The sequence below is a fragment of the Triticum dicoccoides genome, chromosome 5B (genome assembly GCF_002162155.2).
Source record: "Triticum dicoccoides isolate Atlit2015 ecotype Zavitan chromosome 5B, WEW_v2.0, whole genome shotgun sequence".
Classification (NCBI taxonomy): Eukaryota; Viridiplantae; Streptophyta; class Magnoliopsida; order Poales; family Poaceae; genus Triticum; species Triticum dicoccoides.
In genome coordinates this window covers 25,518,234-25,532,579 of record NC_041389.1, presented here as the reverse complement: position 1 = coordinate 25,532,579, position 14,346 = coordinate 25,518,234, and the positions used below count along the sequence as shown (strand labels likewise).

General features: G+C 48.2%; 1 protein-coding gene across 1 annotated transcript; it reads right to left on the bottom strand.

Moving 5' to 3' along the window:
- Positions 1-3,884: 3,884 nt before the first annotated feature.
- LOC119307157 lies at positions 3,885-4,972 on the bottom strand. Its single transcript, XM_037583251.1, has 2 exons — positions 4,699-4,972; positions 3,885-4,577 (listed from the first exon to the last, which is right to left on the bottom strand). The coding sequence occupies exons 1-2, from the start codon at positions 4,924-4,926 to the stop codon at positions 3,969-3,971; spliced, it is 837 nt and encodes a 278-aa protein (XP_037439148.1). The 5' UTR covers positions 4,927-4,972; the 3' UTR covers positions 3,885-3,968.
- Between the last annotated feature and the right edge of the window lie 9,374 nt (positions 4,973-14,346).

The following is a 14,346-nucleotide window of genomic DNA, read 5'->3' as shown; positions in this document are numbered from 1 at the left end:
TGCCCAACATCAAGAAATTAGGATGAGAATGAGGAATGAAGGATTCAACCTGGGCAGATAAAAGTTAATGCATTCCAAAATTGTTGTGGTGGACAGAGCAGCAGACGCAGCTTGATCTCATCCTTATTGAAGTCGTTGATGAAGAGGTCCAGATTTTAACACATAGATGAGCAAACAATTCCCCTATGCATCGCTGGCTGAGAACAATGATAACAACTTTTGAGATTGATCTTAGGCTTCCTCCTCTGTGTCCACGAGCTGCAAGTCAGCCTCTGCCTCTGAATCGGTGTGCTAACGACGGGGGACAGGAGCCTGAGAGTGTGGCATGCTGCTGTAAACTGAGAAGGGGAGAAGAGGCCTACTGCCATGTTACTGACGGTGACGGGCTAGGCTGCTGTCTGCGCTCCCCCTCGCCGACGAGCATGGACCTGCAAGGTCCCCAGCAGCATACATGGCTGGAGATCCGGAGAGGCAGGGTTCGGCAAGCAGGGGCGGGGCATAGAGCGCGGCGGCCGCGGCCAGAGCATCCGCGTCCGTGTCGCCGTAACCATCGGCCGGATCCAACGCGCGCGATTCTGACACCGCCCTGCCTCCTGCGCGTCCTCCTCCTCCTCCCGGCCGTTTACCGTGGCGGCGCGGAGCGTGTTGAGCAGCCCGTCACGGTCGGCGGCGCGTGCTCGAGCCCGCCGGTGCAGGCCCGAAGCGCGGCGGAGAGGAAGCAGGCCGGGGTGCGGGGAGGACGGCAGCACGGAGCGGGGAGGAGGGCGCGGCGGAGAGGAGGCAGGCCGGGGTGCGGGGAGGACGGCAGCACGGCGCTGTGGAGGATGCGGGCCGGCGGCGGCGAGGCAGCGGATTCAGATGGGGTGGGAGACGCAGTCGCTCGATTCGGGGGTGGGTTTTTCTTTTTCTTTTTCTTTTTCAAGCGCGTCCGTGGGGCAGACACACGAAACGTTTTCCCCACTTATTTACTGGACTGCGGGTTTATTTTCATAAAAGTCAAGGGGTTTTCTGTAAAAATGCCGATGACGGACGACCAGAAGCATTAGCTGGTTTATTAGTAGGTAAATATATAAAATATAATATAGATTTAGTACCATGCTTATACGTAATCAGCTATGTGCAAAGCACGTACAAATTACTAGTAGTTGATTGTAGCAAAAAAATTAGCTAGTTCGAGCAAATAAAAACACTGGATCCAGCAAAAAAAACACGTCCAGTCGGCCAGTCGTTGGTTGTAGCACCACGACATCACGGTCGTAGCTCGACCATCGGTGGCAGCTCTGCATCACCGCGGCGTGGGAGCATGGCTGGATGTTGGTTCCAGTACTGGAGGTCGCCGAATCCAACATCTCCATGTGCCGATTCCAGCATGGCCAGACGCCGCGGTTCCAGCGTAGCCGTGCATCGCTTCTAGCACGACTGGTCGCTGCATGCAGCACGGGCCCAACTCCACCGGATGCAGCATGAGGGAAGCTTTGATGCGGGGATGGGAGATAGAAGCAGATGGATGCTACTAGCGAGCATACGAGACGGAGCGCTGCTGTGGATGGTGACGATTTTGCTCGGATGGACAAAGGACATGGCGTAGGAGAGAGTGTTGGGGAACGTAGTAATTTCGAAAAAATTCCTACGCACACGCAAGATCATGGTGATGCATAGCAACGAGAGGAGAGAGTGTGTCCATGTATCCTCGTAGACCGAAAGCGGAAGCGTTAGAACAACGCGGTTGATGTAGTCGTACGTCTTCACGGCCCGACCGATCAAGCACCGAAACTACGACACCTCCAAGTTCTAGCACACGTTCAGCTCGATGACGTCCCTCGAACTCTGATCCAGCCGAGTGTCGAGGGAGAGTTCCGTCAGCACGACGGCGTGGTGACGATCTTGATGTTCTACCGTCGCAGGGCTTTGCCTAAGCACCGCTATGATATTATCGAGGTGGACTATGGTGGAGGGGGGCACCGCACACGGCTAAGAGATCCAAGGGATCAATTGTTGTTGTGCCTAGAGGTGCCCCCCTTCCCCCGTATATAAAGGAGCAAGGGGGGAGGGGCCGGCCGGCCTAGGAGGGGGCGCGCCAAGGGGAGTCCTACTCCCACCGGGAGTAGGACTCCCTCCTTCCTTGTTGGAGTAGGAGAAGGGGGAAGAGGGGGAGAGGAAGAAGGAAAAGGGGGCTGCGCCCCTTGTCCAATTCGGACCAGAGGGGGGGCGCATGCCTCCTTCCTTTTGGTCTCTCTCCTCTATTCCCGTATGGCCCAATAAGGCCCATATACTCACCGGCGAATTCCCGTAACTCTCCGGTACTCCGAAAAATACCCGAATCACTCAGAACCTTTTCGAAGTCCGAATATAGTCGTCCAATATATCGATCTTTACATCTCGACCATTTAAAGACTCCTCGTCATGTCCCCGATCTCATCTGCGACTCCGAACTCCTTCGGTACATCAAAAATCATAAACTCATAATATAACTGTCATCAAAACCTTAAGCGTGTGAACCCTACGGGTTCGAGAACAATGTAGACATGACCGAGACACGTTTCTGGTCAATAACCAATAGCGGAACCTAGATGCTCATATTGGCTCCCACATATTCTACGAAGATCTTTATCGGTCAGACCGCATAACAATATACATTGTTCCCTTTGTCATCGATATGTTACTTGCTCGAGATTCGATCGTCGGTATCCAATACCTAGTTCAATCTCGTTACCGGCAAGTCTCTTTACTCGTTACGTAATGCATCATTTCGAAACTAACTCATTAGCTACATTGCTTGCAAGGCTTATAGTGATGTGCATTACCGAGAGGGCCCAGAGATACCTCTCCGACAATCGGAGTGACAAATCCTAATCTCGAAATACGCCTACCCAACATGTACCTTCGAAGACACCTGTAGAGCTCCTTTATAATCACCCAGTTACGTTGTGACATTTGGTAGCACACAAAGTGTTCTCCGGTAAACGGGAGTTGCATAATCTCATAGTCATAGGAACATGTATAAGTCATGAAGAAAGCAATAGCAACATACTATACGATCAAATGCTAAGCTAACGGAATGGGTCAATCACATCATTAGGATGATGTGATCTCGTTAATCAAATGACAACTCTTTGTCCATGGCTAGGAAACATAACCATCTTTGATAAATGAGCTAGTCAAGTAGAGGCATAATAGTGACACTCAGTTTGTCTATGTATTCACACATGTATCATGTTTCCGGTTAATACAATTTCTAGCATGAATAATAAACATTTATCATGAAACAAGGAAATAAGTAATAACTCTATTATTGCCTTTAGGGCATATTTCCTTCAGAGAGATGGTGGGGGATTGGGGATTTTCTGGGTTGGACGAAGAAGAGAAACATCTAGTGAAGGGATAAGGTCAAGCCACCGAAAAAAAAACTAAGTAGCGACACCTACCTCGGCCCCACGTTTCAGGCACCCACGCACGCAAGCGACCGGCCGAGCTTTCCGCCGGCAGGCCGATTCCAAACATTTTTCTTTTTCTTTTCTTTTCTTTTTTCAAATAAAAAAGGGATACTTCTACGCGTATCGAAGCCGTCTCGGCGTATCGGTGCTTCTACTAGTCAATGGTCAAAAATTCAAAGCTACCACGTACTAGTGTACGTACTTAATTAGCTGCCGTCCAGTCGATGAGTCAATGCATGCACATGTATCGATCTCTTCCGTGCAGACTGGCTTGTGCACGTACGGGTATAGGTAGCAAAATTGTTTTCTCGTGACCGTGACTTGCCAAGTTCCTTTCTTGCCTGAACCCTGTCGGAGGCGCACATCGCCGCCGGTCGCCGGAGAGGATGGAGCTCTCGGCGCGTACCGTAAACCTACGGTCTGTATACGGTTAATTTTTAGTAAACTTTATTTTTTTAGTAAACCCAAAGGCCAATGCAAACGTTAATTTTTAGTAATAACATCGAGTGTGCAGAGTATATGAACCAGGAGCTTCTAGAACTCGGTTAAGTTTTCATCTTCTTCTCCCTTCTTCTTTCCTCCGTCGCTGACCACGTCCAAGCTGCGCGCCGGCGTGGTCCTGCCGTTGGCGCAGGACCACCGCTGTAGGCAGTGTCGGAGGCGACGTCGACGAGGAGCCACCGCCGGAGCTGCGACCGCGTGCTGATGCTCCTCTTCTCCGCCTCCGCCTCCATGTGGATGTGGTGGTAGCCGCTGTTGCGGTTGCGGCACGGCGTGTTCACGCGGCCCACCTCCCCCTGCTGCAGCTTGCAGGAGGCCGTTCTCCGGAGCTGCTGCGTGCCCTGACGGCGAGGGGGGCGGGTGGCCCTGCCTGTGCCCGTGATTGACCGCGTCCAAGCTGCGCGGCAGCATGGTCCTGCCGTTGGCGAAGAGCCACCGCTGTAGGCAGTGTCGGAGGCGACGTCGACGTCGACCAAGAGGAAGAGCCATCGCTGGAGCTGCGCCTGCGTGCTGCTCCTGCTCTCCCCCTGCTGCAGCTTGCAGGAGGCCGTCCTCCGGCGGTGCTGCGCGCGGCGACGGGGCCGGGTGGCCGTGCCCATGATTGAACTTTAAGGGCGTCGTCTCCGGCGCGGAGCTGCCTTCCTGCAAATTAAGTTACACCAACACCGGCCGGCAGAAAGCCAGAAATCAATGGACGGCGGCGGCAGGGCTCGCGCGCGCCGGGGGATGAGGCGCCATGTATAGTACTAGTAGTACGTGTTACCTTGAGCTGGTCGAGCGTGCAGCTGTGGATGATCCCGCCGTGCCCGTACGCCGCCGTGTCGTTGGCCGGGCCCATGCAGGAAAGCAGGACGAGGAATTGCCCGGTGAAGGTAAAGGTCGCGTTGTACTTGTACCCGGTGGGGGGCGCGCGGAAGAGGCCGGCGGCGTCCGCTCCGAACGCCGAGGCGAGAAGGACCGCGAGCGCGAGGAGCCGGCGAGGACCGTCCATGACGGACGGGCCTCTCCGTTTCTTCGCCGGTCTGGTCTCTGGTGTACACGTGTAGTAGCCCCTGGTCGCACTGTACTAGGAGTATTATATATGCCCCGCCGGCGCCGTGTGGACCCCGCCAGCGCCGTGTGGACCCCACCGTCCCGTCTAAGATTGAGATGGTTGCAACCGTAACGCTTAACGTCATATACGCGAGTCCAGTGTTCGAGTGTGAACATACCGTACCGATGGTGGGTGTCCGTCTCTGAGTTATTTATCCAAAACCACCTCATTACAAGCTAAGATAATAGATCGGTGTCATATTTGAGACAAGGCACAAAAAACCATCAATAATGAGGCTAATCTGTAACACGGAGCACTGATTGTCTTATTTACTCACGAAAACAGCGAAACCGACAGGTCGAACACATCGGTCAGGCTGACGTGGCAAAGACCAAGCACAAAAAAAAAAGTAAACAGCTGAGTTGGCAAATGATATGCGGACCCCGCATGTCAGTGACTACATGATCATCTTCTTCCTACCTGCCTTTCTATGGGGCATTACATCGAGCAACTTGTGGGCAGCCGGACTCCAGCGACCAGAGGCACCGGCGATTCAGTGCCGAGCACCATGGTGGTGGTGGGGGTGGGGGGCACCGTGAGTCCTCGAAGGCCGATGCTGCCCCCGTCGGCATGGATGCTCGAGTCATCTGCGTCCGTGCGAGCCGAGAGCTCCATGGCCACCGTGGCCATGGCAGCCGAGCCCCTGCTCGAGCTAGCCCCTAACCGCCTCGCCCTGTAGCCCACACGCCTAGCTGCCGCGCGGCGCACGACCGAAGCAACGACGAGACGAGGGGTGGTCTGTGCGGCGGCCGTGGGCTCGTGTGGCGACTGGCGGAGCAGCTCGGGGCGACGTCGTCTGCAGAGCTTCAGGAGGATAAGGTGGGTGGCGGGCTGCCTTGGCCTACGGTGGCCCAGGCGGAGCTCCTCGACGAGCAGGCCGGTGCGCGAAGGCCTCGGGTCGTCGGCGACCCTGGTGGGATAGGATGGGGAGAGAGAGATAAAGATGAGGAGGAAGAAAAAGAAAATAAGGAGAAAAATATATGAGGCTGACATGTGGGACACCCCTCCAACTCAGCATATTGTCCATGCAAGCACGCCACATCAGCCCAACGGGTGGGCCTAACTTGTCAGTTTAGCTATTTTCTCGACCAAATATGAGCATCAATGCTCCTCGTTACAGATTAGACACAATTTTGATGATTTTTTATATCCTACCTTAAATATGGCATCAATCTGTTACCTAGCCCATAATGCGGTGGTTTTGAGTAAATAACTCTCCATCTGACAATCGCAGGTCAGATCAATCACGAATCGGTCCAACTTTCAAGCCAAGCTATGCGGCAAACCGGTAACTAATGCCAACCGCACGCGCAAGGGCGGCGTGTGAGGTCCACCACACCATGTCAACTTGTGAACGCGACCTCATGTGCCTAGGGATGACTCTAAATTTGGAAATTACTTGCATGCTTTTATTTTGCCGAGGAAACTTACAATCTACTGTACTATTCATCAAACATCGTGACAGCAGTTTATAAGTGATGCGCACATATCTAGGTTGGCAAATAGACCAACATAATACAAGTTATACATCACAAAAAATATACTTTCTAATGGTATAACTTTTAGACTATACAAGTATCCCTCCTCTAAAAGTATAGGCCCTGCGGCGAATTCAGGCTGAGAAGAGCTCAGGCGGAGGATAGGAGCCATACACCTCAAAGTACGCCTGCGTGTATGCGTTATCGTTGGCTCGGGTGATCCTTTCCTCGTGGTCGTCGGGGACCTCAACGTAGCCCTTGCCATCCAGCTCCTTCTGGAGCCTCTGCTGGAAATCGACAAGATCATCATGCAACTCGTCAGTGGCCGCACCCTTTCGGTCGGCGGTGGATGTGGTCAACCCACTCGCTCGGCATCGTGTTCTTCGCCGGAGCCACCTTCGACTTGACATCTTTCTTCGCATCAAGACGCGCGGGCGCAGTCGCCATCTCTCGATCTAAGCGATTTGGGGATTTTCGATCGATTTGTTACTCTAGCTTCCGACTCGAGACGATTGAGATTTGGGGAGGGGACGGCACCGTGTCTTCCTTCTTATTATATAGGGGCGGCGGAGGCCAGCCCTAGTCGGTGTCGTCTTGGTTTTTTTTTTTGAGACAACGGTGTCGTCTTGGTTGCCCCAGGGCTCCAGTTCGGCCTCGAACACGGCCTTCTGCGTTAAGAAGATGAACGCGGACGTGGCCCGGCCCAACCCGCGTCGCCCACCTCTTCTACGATTTTCTGACCAAGCCTATTGATTTTTTTTCTTTTTTTTCTTTGAGCTAACCAAGCCTATTGAATTTTAATTTTTTTTGGATATAACCTGTTCCACGCGAGCTATGTCTTGCACTTTTAATTAAAAACAAAAGCATGAGCAAAGGGAGATCGCACGGGTTTTGATCCCTATAACCTCCAGGGAGAAGTTCGGCGTTGCTAGCCACTCCGCCCGCTTCTCGTTCGTTTCTAGTGATAGGAGGTGTCCTCAGAGGCGTAGCTAGCATAGAAGCATTGGATGCAAATGACACCAACAAAGTTTTAGTTGATAACGTAGCGCTTTACATCCCTTTACATGTACTTGATGCCTGAACCCAACAAGAAATCATGTTTGAACCCATTGACTACCTAGTTGCATTAGACAAAAAGCCTTTTAGTCCATATATTCAGTGCAAGTGTGCAAGCCCAAATAAAATAAATCAATTTGGTAGCTCGCAGCTGGCTAGACGCATGATATTCAGATTGAGTTGCTTCACCGCCGCAATGAACAGAAGTAAATAAATCTATTTTTGTGAATGGAAAATAAATTTGAATACTCTCGTCACCTTCTTCATCGCCCTCACGCTGACATACGGCATATGTCAACGGCAAGCCGGCATAGAAAATATCTGTATTATCTCTCTCACCGGCCTCACGCTGGCAACCGGCAGCGGCAAGCCGACAATTGCTATTTAAAATATTATTACACGCGATAGCATATCCTGTCCCGCTTGTACAAGTTTTATCCAATCTTAATTATATGATAGCTTTTTTGTCAAACCTTGATCTACTCCCTCCGTTCCTAAATATTTATCTTTTTAGAGATTTCAAATGGACTACCACATACGGATGTATATAGACATATTTTAGAGTGTAGATTCACTCATTTTGCTCCGTATGTAGTCACTTGTTGAAATCTCTAGAAAGACAAATATTTAAAAACAAAGGGAGTAGTATGGAACAACATTTTGCAAAAAGGACCGTCATTATATCATGATAAATATAATAAATCATGTACTTCAAGGCCACCCTTATAGGCAAGCAAACAAATGATGCGCTACTCCTAGTCCCACATAGCCTTTTATTCAGATAGAATCTGGTTTAAATTAATTTTCATATTACGACTAATCCGAAGGGAATTCCAGAATACATAAAAAGTTTTAATAAAGTAAGATTGAGATTGGGAGAAGAGTTATGTGTTGTCTATAATGTGAGTAGCTTACTAAACTGGCTGAGTTTTATCGAGATGATTTTGATTCAGATAAACTACATGATGTTGGTCCTGATGGAATTACCGATATTGCTAAATTAATGGTGCAAGGCAAGTAAACATACTCCTTTTACTTTGGTCTATCAACCTGTAAAGCTAGTATTGATATTGCCAGTTTCCATTGAATTAATTGACCAGTGCTTTTGATATATGATTGTTGTCAACAAAATATGTAATAAAATGGGTGATCAATCAAAGAGTGGTTTTCTAATTTGCTAATGGATGAGAGTTTTCTTACTATTAGTAAGTAGTAACGATGAAAGATCAAAGAAACTTGGAAATGACAGTGACTCTACATGTTCCGCTTAATAGTACTTATTTACAACTTAAGACATTAACATGTCATTTTGCTTTTTTTACAAGGAATACCTTATCTAACTACCTATGAAAGTATAAAGTTGTGCGTTTGACTACTTTATTTGAAACGTTTGAATAGGGGTTTTATGTTTTCATTCAACTGATATTTATTCATCATGTAGTTTTATGTAACAATTATATGAGGTATGCTATTTCAGTTTCTTATGTTGTCCTTTGAGTGTCAGTATGAGGTTGTAAAACTAATCCGAGGTAGACCTATGTACATATCATCCGGGGGGGCATTAGCCCCCACCTTGGATAAGTTCGTCAGATTTTGGGAGAGCTTACCTGGATTTATTAGCACCCTCTACCACCGCAGACGATCGTTAGTTCATGTCGAAATCCTTAGTGAACCCATTGGCAAAACTTCCTGGCTCCGCCCCTGGGTGTCCTTATTGAGGGCTTGTTTGGTTAATCTCTCCTATAAGGGGATTGGGGAGGACTAAAGGGATTGAGGTGGATTTTGACTTGCAGGGGGTTCAATCACTCTCAATCCCTTTTAAACTCCTGCAAATCTCAAGGAACCGAACAAGGACTCACGCAATTTCAACCGGTTTTATCAGGGTTTTTCTTATTTATTGTTCTATTCTTTTTTTTGCTTTTTTATTCTTTTTTGCGTTTGTTTCTGTGATTTTATTTTTTATTTTTATTTTCTCTTTGGTCTATTTTCACATATATTTTTTGTTTCTTTTGTTTCTTTCGGTTCCATTCTACATTTTTATTATATGTCAACAACAGTTTTGTAATACACATTTAACATTTTTAAATACAAATTTAACATTTCTTTAACACATGGCCAATATTTTTTCTATACACATTTCTAGTATATTTAAATGTTTGATTAACATTTTTTGAATACTTGTCAACATTTTTATATACATTTTTTAAATGCTGGAATAACAATTTCAAATGAAAAGTTTAACTTTTTTTAATACATTGTCAACATTTTTTCTATACACATTTAACATTTTCTAAATGCTTGACTATTAACATTTTTCAGCACTTGTTCAATATTTCTTCAAATGCTTGATTAATTTTTTTATATACATGATAAAAAAATCATTATTTTTTAATACATTTTCAAAAAAAATTATACACATTTGACATTTCCCAAAATTTTGATTAACATTGTGCAAATAATTGTTCAACATTCTTTTTTCAAATGCTTGATCAACATTTTTATATAAATGATAAAAAGATTCATCATTCTTTCAATACATAATCAACAATTTTTCTATATATGTTCAACAGTTTTCAAATGTTTTTGTAGAGTGCTTTTGTAATATATTTTGAATATTTAAAATTATAAACAAAAGTACAAAAAAAAGCAAAAAATGAAAACAAAAAACTAAAAAAAATAGACAAAGAGGTCGTGGCCTCCCGCGCGCGTGGGCCGGCCCGTCTTGATCGCTCCTTCAGCGAGTCACAAGCTGAACTCGCTGAAGCCGAGATATAGGGGTGCCCCCTGTTCTACCCTATTTCATCAAGCCTTTCCGGATCAATCAAGTTTCACTTTTGTCAAGCCTTTCTCGATCGATCAATCGCTAGCACATGGGCCCGGCCCTAGCGTTCGATCTTTTTCTTTTCTTCTCAAGCACATGGGTCGTTCACCACGTTCGTCGCCCCTCCCCCAACTACTCAAGGGTTATTTTTTTATGTGGCTGACTTTCTCCCTCCACAACTCTTTAATGTATGGGTTATAAAAAAAGGGGGAACACTTAAAATCGGTCGGCTAGCGGAACGCTCTGTCGGTCGCTCTTGAGTGTTGCGCATGACGAGTGGGTCCTAAGCGCCGCTCAGCTCATCCTCTTTTTTCATTGCGCAAAACCTTATCTCTTCACAAACCACACATCCCTGAGCAATCTATAGGCCACCGATACAAAACGCTTGCTCCATGTGAGAGAGAAGAGAGCACGCACAGCGATGCTCAGATCCTCATGGTCGTCGGTGTCAAAACCGGCAGATCTTGAGTAGGGGGTCCCGAACTGTGGATCTTGGATCGATGGGTAACAGGGAACGCATAGACACAATTTACCTAGATTCGGGCCCTCTCGAGGAGGTAAAACCCTACGTCATGCTTGGATGTATTGATGTATGTGTATGACAATTACAGAGTTGATCTACCACGAGATCGGATGAACTAAACCCTAGGTGGGTATGGTAGTAATGGTTCTCCCCCCTCCCACGGGTTAAATCCTCTGGTTTATATAAACACCAGGGGTACCTAGGGTTACACATGGTCGGTCATCATCGGAGGATAAACATGTCGATTTTGCTAACAAGACTTGGATGATACGCCAAGTCTTCAGAGATTTCCTTCCATAGTACGGGGTCGCCTGCAATCCAACCCTCCTTTGATGGATCAAGAGGGGCCCACCAATCCGGCCGATGAGAGATATGCCGACAGCCCAAGGACCCCTTAGTCCAGGACACCTTCAGTAGCCCCCGAACTTGACTGCAACGCCGAGGTTGAAATCCCCGTCCGCTCCATGCTTCTTAAAGTCTTTGGCTTGAGGGGCGAGTTCCTTCCTTCACCTATATTCGGCTGATGATTGCTCGGCCACCTGCAACACTTCGGTCAGCGAGGCATAGCGGATATCGTTGTATCGTTTCCTTCATCTAGTCTTAGTGAGACCTTTTGTGCGTCAGAGGAAAGCAAACAGTCTATGGTATTTTACAGAAATGCCCCTTATGGGCCAAGGGAAGACACATATTTAATAGCCTAAGGGCGTAAAAGTTGTTGCACCCCACTTCCAAATCACCAAAAAGCCAGATTCAGCAAGCATTGAACAATGGCGAGCACCCCAGGCTCCTCTTCGTGCCCTCACGCCCCCCTTGAAGGTGAGTGGGCGAGATGCTCCATTTCCCGAATGGGATTGAGAAACCTTGAGGCACAGGGGTATCTACTCGCATCAGATCGCACATCCACCTGCCCCGAATTGACTTCTGCGAACAACGAGGCCTTTGCGGAGAACTTCCCCGCCCCACGGGGGGAAGAAAGGGTATGCTTTGCGCCCTTTATCTTACGAGGTTTAGGCTTCCCCCATCCATCCCTTCCCGAGGGGTTTATTAGAATTCTATGGGATCAAACTCCACCATCTCACCCCGGGGTCCATTCTGCATATCTCGGGCTACGTTGCCCTCTATGAGATGTTCTTGGGTTGTGAGGCCCACTTCGAGTTATGGAGGAAGTACTTCTGTCTTGTCCCTCGTACCCGAGAAGGGGCAATTTATGAGGTCTACGGAGCCAAAGTGTGGCGCATAGCCGGGATGGTGTATCGATAGGAACTCCCAAGAAGGATGCCGAGGAGTGGACCTCGGAGTGGTTCTATATTGAGGACGCCCCCTGCTCGATCCAACTAGGAGGGGGATGCCTGCATTCTCTCTTGCCCCTCCGAAGAAATGGTTCAATTGGTGACCGAAGAGCCCTTCCCAAAAGGAAAGTGGCGAAGTGTCAATTTGGAACCCTAGCTTCCGACTCGAGGCGATTGAGATTAGGGGAGGGGACGGCATCGCGTCTTCCTTCTTCTTATAGGGGCGGCGAAGGCCATCCCTAGTCGATGTCGTCTTGGTTGGCCTAGGGGCTCCAATTTGGCCTCGAACACGGGGTTCCGTTAAGAAGATGAGTGTAGACGTGGCACGGCCCAACACGCATCGCCCTCCTCGTCTACCATTTTCCGACCAAGCCTATTGTTTTTCTTTTCAATTGTTTGGACTGTTTTCCACATTTGTAACGCTTCCAACCAAGTCTGTTATTTAAACAAGAAATGATATCATCACTCGTCACTAATAGTTATAGAGGTGCTTGATTCTCAAAAATATAGGGGCGGCGGAGGCCAGCCCTAGTCGGTGTCGTCTTAGTGAAGGAAATATGCCCTAGAGGCAATAATAAAGTTATTATTTATTTCCTTATTTCATGGTAAATGTTTATTATTCATGCTAGAATTGTATTAACCGGAAACATAATACATGTGTGAATACATAGACAAACATAGTGTCACTAGTATGCCTCTACTTGACTAGCTCGTGAATCAAAGATGGTTAAGTTTCCTAGCCATGGACAAAAGAGTTGTCATTTGATTAACGGGATCACATCATTAGGAGAATGATGTGATTGACATGACCCATTCCGTTAGCCTAGCACTTGATCGTTTAGTATGTTGCTATTGCTTTCTTCATGACATATACATGTTCCTGTAACTATGAGATTATGCAACTCCCGTTTACCGGAGGAACACTTTGGGTACTACCAAACGTCACAACGTAACTGGGTGATTATAAAGGAGTACTACAGGTGTCTCCGAAGGTACATGTTGAGTTGGCGTATTTCGAGATTAGGTTTTGTCACTCCGATTGTCGGAGAGGTATCTCTGGGCCCTCTCGGTAATGCACATCACTATAAGCCTTGCAAGCAATGTAACCAATGAGTTGGTTACGGGATGATGCATTACGTAACGAGTAAAGAAACTTTCCGGTAACGAGATTGAACTAGGTATTGGATACCGACGATCAAATCTCGGGCAAGTAACATACCGATGACAAAGGGAACAACGTATGTTGTTATGCGGTTTGACCGATAAAGATCTTTGTAGAATATGTAGGAACCAATATGGGCATCCAGGTCCCGCTATTGGTTATTGACTGAGAATAGTTCTAGGTCATGTCTACATAGTTCTCGAACCCGTAGGATCCGCATGCTTAACGTTATGATGACAGTTTTATTATGAGTTTATAAGTTTTGATGTACCGAAGTTTGTTCGGAGTCCCGGATGTGATCACGGACATGACGAGCAGTCTCGAAATGGTCGAGACATAAAGATCGATATATTGGAAGCCTATATTTGGACATCGGAATTGTTTCGGGTGAAATCGACATTTTACCGGAGTACCGGGAGGTTACCGGAACCCCCCGGGGGTTTATTGGGCCTACATGGGCCTCGAGGGAGAAGAGGGAAGGAACCAGGAGCGGGCCGTGCGCCCCTCCCCTTCCTAGTCCGAATAGGACAAGGGAAGGGGGGCGGCGCCCCCCCTTTCCTTCCTCTCTTCCTCCTCTTTCCCCCCTTCTCCTACTCCTACTTGGAAAGAAGGGAGTCCTACTCCCGGTGGGAGTAGGACTCCCCCATGGCGCGCCCTCCTTGGCCGGCCGCCTCTTCCCCCTGGCTCCTTTATATACGGGGGCTGGGGGGCACCCCATAAAAACACAAGTTGATCTACGGATCGTTCCTTAGCCGTGTGCAGTGCCCCCCTCCACCACATTCCACCTCGGTCATATCGTCGCGGAGTTTAGGCGAAGCCCTGCGCCGGTAGAACATCATCATCGTCACCACGCTGTCGTGCTGACGGAACTCATCCCTAAAGCGTTGCTGGATCGGAGCCCGAAGATCGTCATCGAGCTGAACGTGTGCTGAACTCGGAGGTGCCGTACGTTCGGTACTTGGATCGGTCGGATCATGAAGACGTACGAC